Source organism: Coenobita brevimanus, chromosome 23, assembly GCF_032717465.1.
Source record: "Coenobita brevimanus isolate Jiangsu-jjx chromosome 23, ASM3271746v2, whole genome shotgun sequence".
In the NCBI taxonomy this organism is placed as follows: Eukaryota; Metazoa; Arthropoda; class Malacostraca; order Decapoda; family Coenobitidae; genus Coenobita; species Coenobita brevimanus.
Window position 1 is genome coordinate 37,732,847 of NC_136976.1, and position 1,507 is coordinate 37,734,353.

General features: G+C 53.6%; 1 protein-coding gene across 1 annotated transcript; it reads left to right on the top strand.

Moving 5' to 3' along the window:
• Positions 1-662: 662 nt before the first annotated feature.
• LOC145392675 (uncharacterized) lies at positions 663-1,168 on the top strand. Its single transcript, XM_080266986.1, has 2 exons — positions 663-761; positions 809-1,168. Exons 1-2 carry the CDS (start codon positions 663-665, stop codon positions 1,166-1,168), a joined length of 459 nt encoding a protein of 152 aa, XP_080123112.1.
• Positions 1,169-1,507: the final 339 nt, after the last annotated feature.

A 1,507-nucleotide genomic window follows, 5' to 3' on the forward strand; every position in this document is an offset into this window, starting at 1 on the left:
GTAAGACCTGGGCTGACCACCTCCACCAGGTCTTCTCCAGGATATGCCAAGTCAGGCTCAAACTCTGCCCCTCCAAGTGCATCTTGGCCCAGAGATCAGTCTCCTTCCTGGGGCATGTCATACCGAGGGAAGGCATCGCACCTGACCCTGACAAACTCGAGGCTATGACCAAACTCCCCCTGCCATGGGACGTGCATGAGATCTGGGCATTCATAGACCTTGCCTCCTACTACCGGCGCTTTGTGAAGAGGTTTACAACCATCGCTAAGCCACTGCACGACCTCACCAAGAAAAGGAAGCCCTTCACTTGGACGGTAGATCGCCTCCAAGCCTTCCAGACCCTCAAGAACAAGCTCATCTCAGCCCCCATTGTGGCGATCCCCGATTATACAATACCATTTCCCCTGTACACCGACGTCTCACTGGTGGCCATCGGCGCTGTATTAGCCCAGGTGCAAGATGGCACAGAGCATATCATCGCCTGCACCAGCCACACCCTCAACAAGGTGGAACATAATTACGAGGCCATGAAGCGAGAGTGTCTCAGTATCGTCTGGGCACTCTAGTATTTTTGTGCATACCTGGTGGGTACCCACGTCACTATCATCACAGATTATCAGTCCCTACAATGGCTCCACCAATCAATCACCAAGAATGCGCAAATGATCCGCTGGAGGGAGACCTTAGAAGAATTTGACTTCGACATATCCTATTGGCCCGGCAAGCTCCGCATGAATGCCGACACCCTCTCCAGGCTCCCCGTGAATGCTATCCAGACTGCCCCCCCTCCCACCTGCAACGTTGGCAGGCGAAGGACTGTCCAGATTGGATGCCCGCCCATCTATTTGCCAAGTTACAACAGCACGGCGACATTCTTTACACCCACTCCGGCCACATAGCTCTTGACCCCGACCTCGCCCTAGACTCTCTCACCCATCTCCATGCTAACAACGGGATACACCTCGGCACAAGAAAATTGCTCCAGACCTTCAATGACACCTTCTGGACCCCACATCCCTCCAAGCTCGTGCAACGAGTCGTGCAAGCATGTCGAACTTGCACCCTCGGGAAAGACTCCACCCATGCACTGGGCCCCTCCGGCCACCTAGTGGCCAGTAAACCTTGGCAACTGCTATCAGTTGATGTCGTTGGGCCCCTTCCACCCTAATCAAGCTACCGCTACATCATTATGTTTGTAGACACATACTCTAAGTTCCTGATAGTATGCCCAGTGAAAGAACACCACACCCTCGCCGTCACCGTAACTCGCCATGTGTTCCCGTATTTCGGTATCCCCCACGCCCTCCATTCTGATCATGTGCCTGAAAACATGGGAAAAGTTTGGAAGTAACTGTTTGCCCTGTTCGGATATAACTTCACCCACTCCTCCCCGTACTGGCCGCTAGGGAACAGCATCTGCGAGCATAGCCACTGCACTCTACTCAATCAAGTGCGGACCAGGATACAAGCCACACAAGACGACGACTGGCCAGTGCATGTCAAAATA

Bases quoted from the DNA above. Each gene is read 5' to 3' on its own strand.
- LOC145392675 (XM_080266986.1), top strand. From the start codon at position 663: ATGATCCGCTGGAGGGAGACCTTAGAAGAATTTGACTTCGACATATCC. The intron at 762-808 runs GTGAATGCTATC...CAACGTTGGCAG, and splicing joins ACACCCTCTCCAGGCTCCCC to GCGAAGGACTGTCCAGATTG.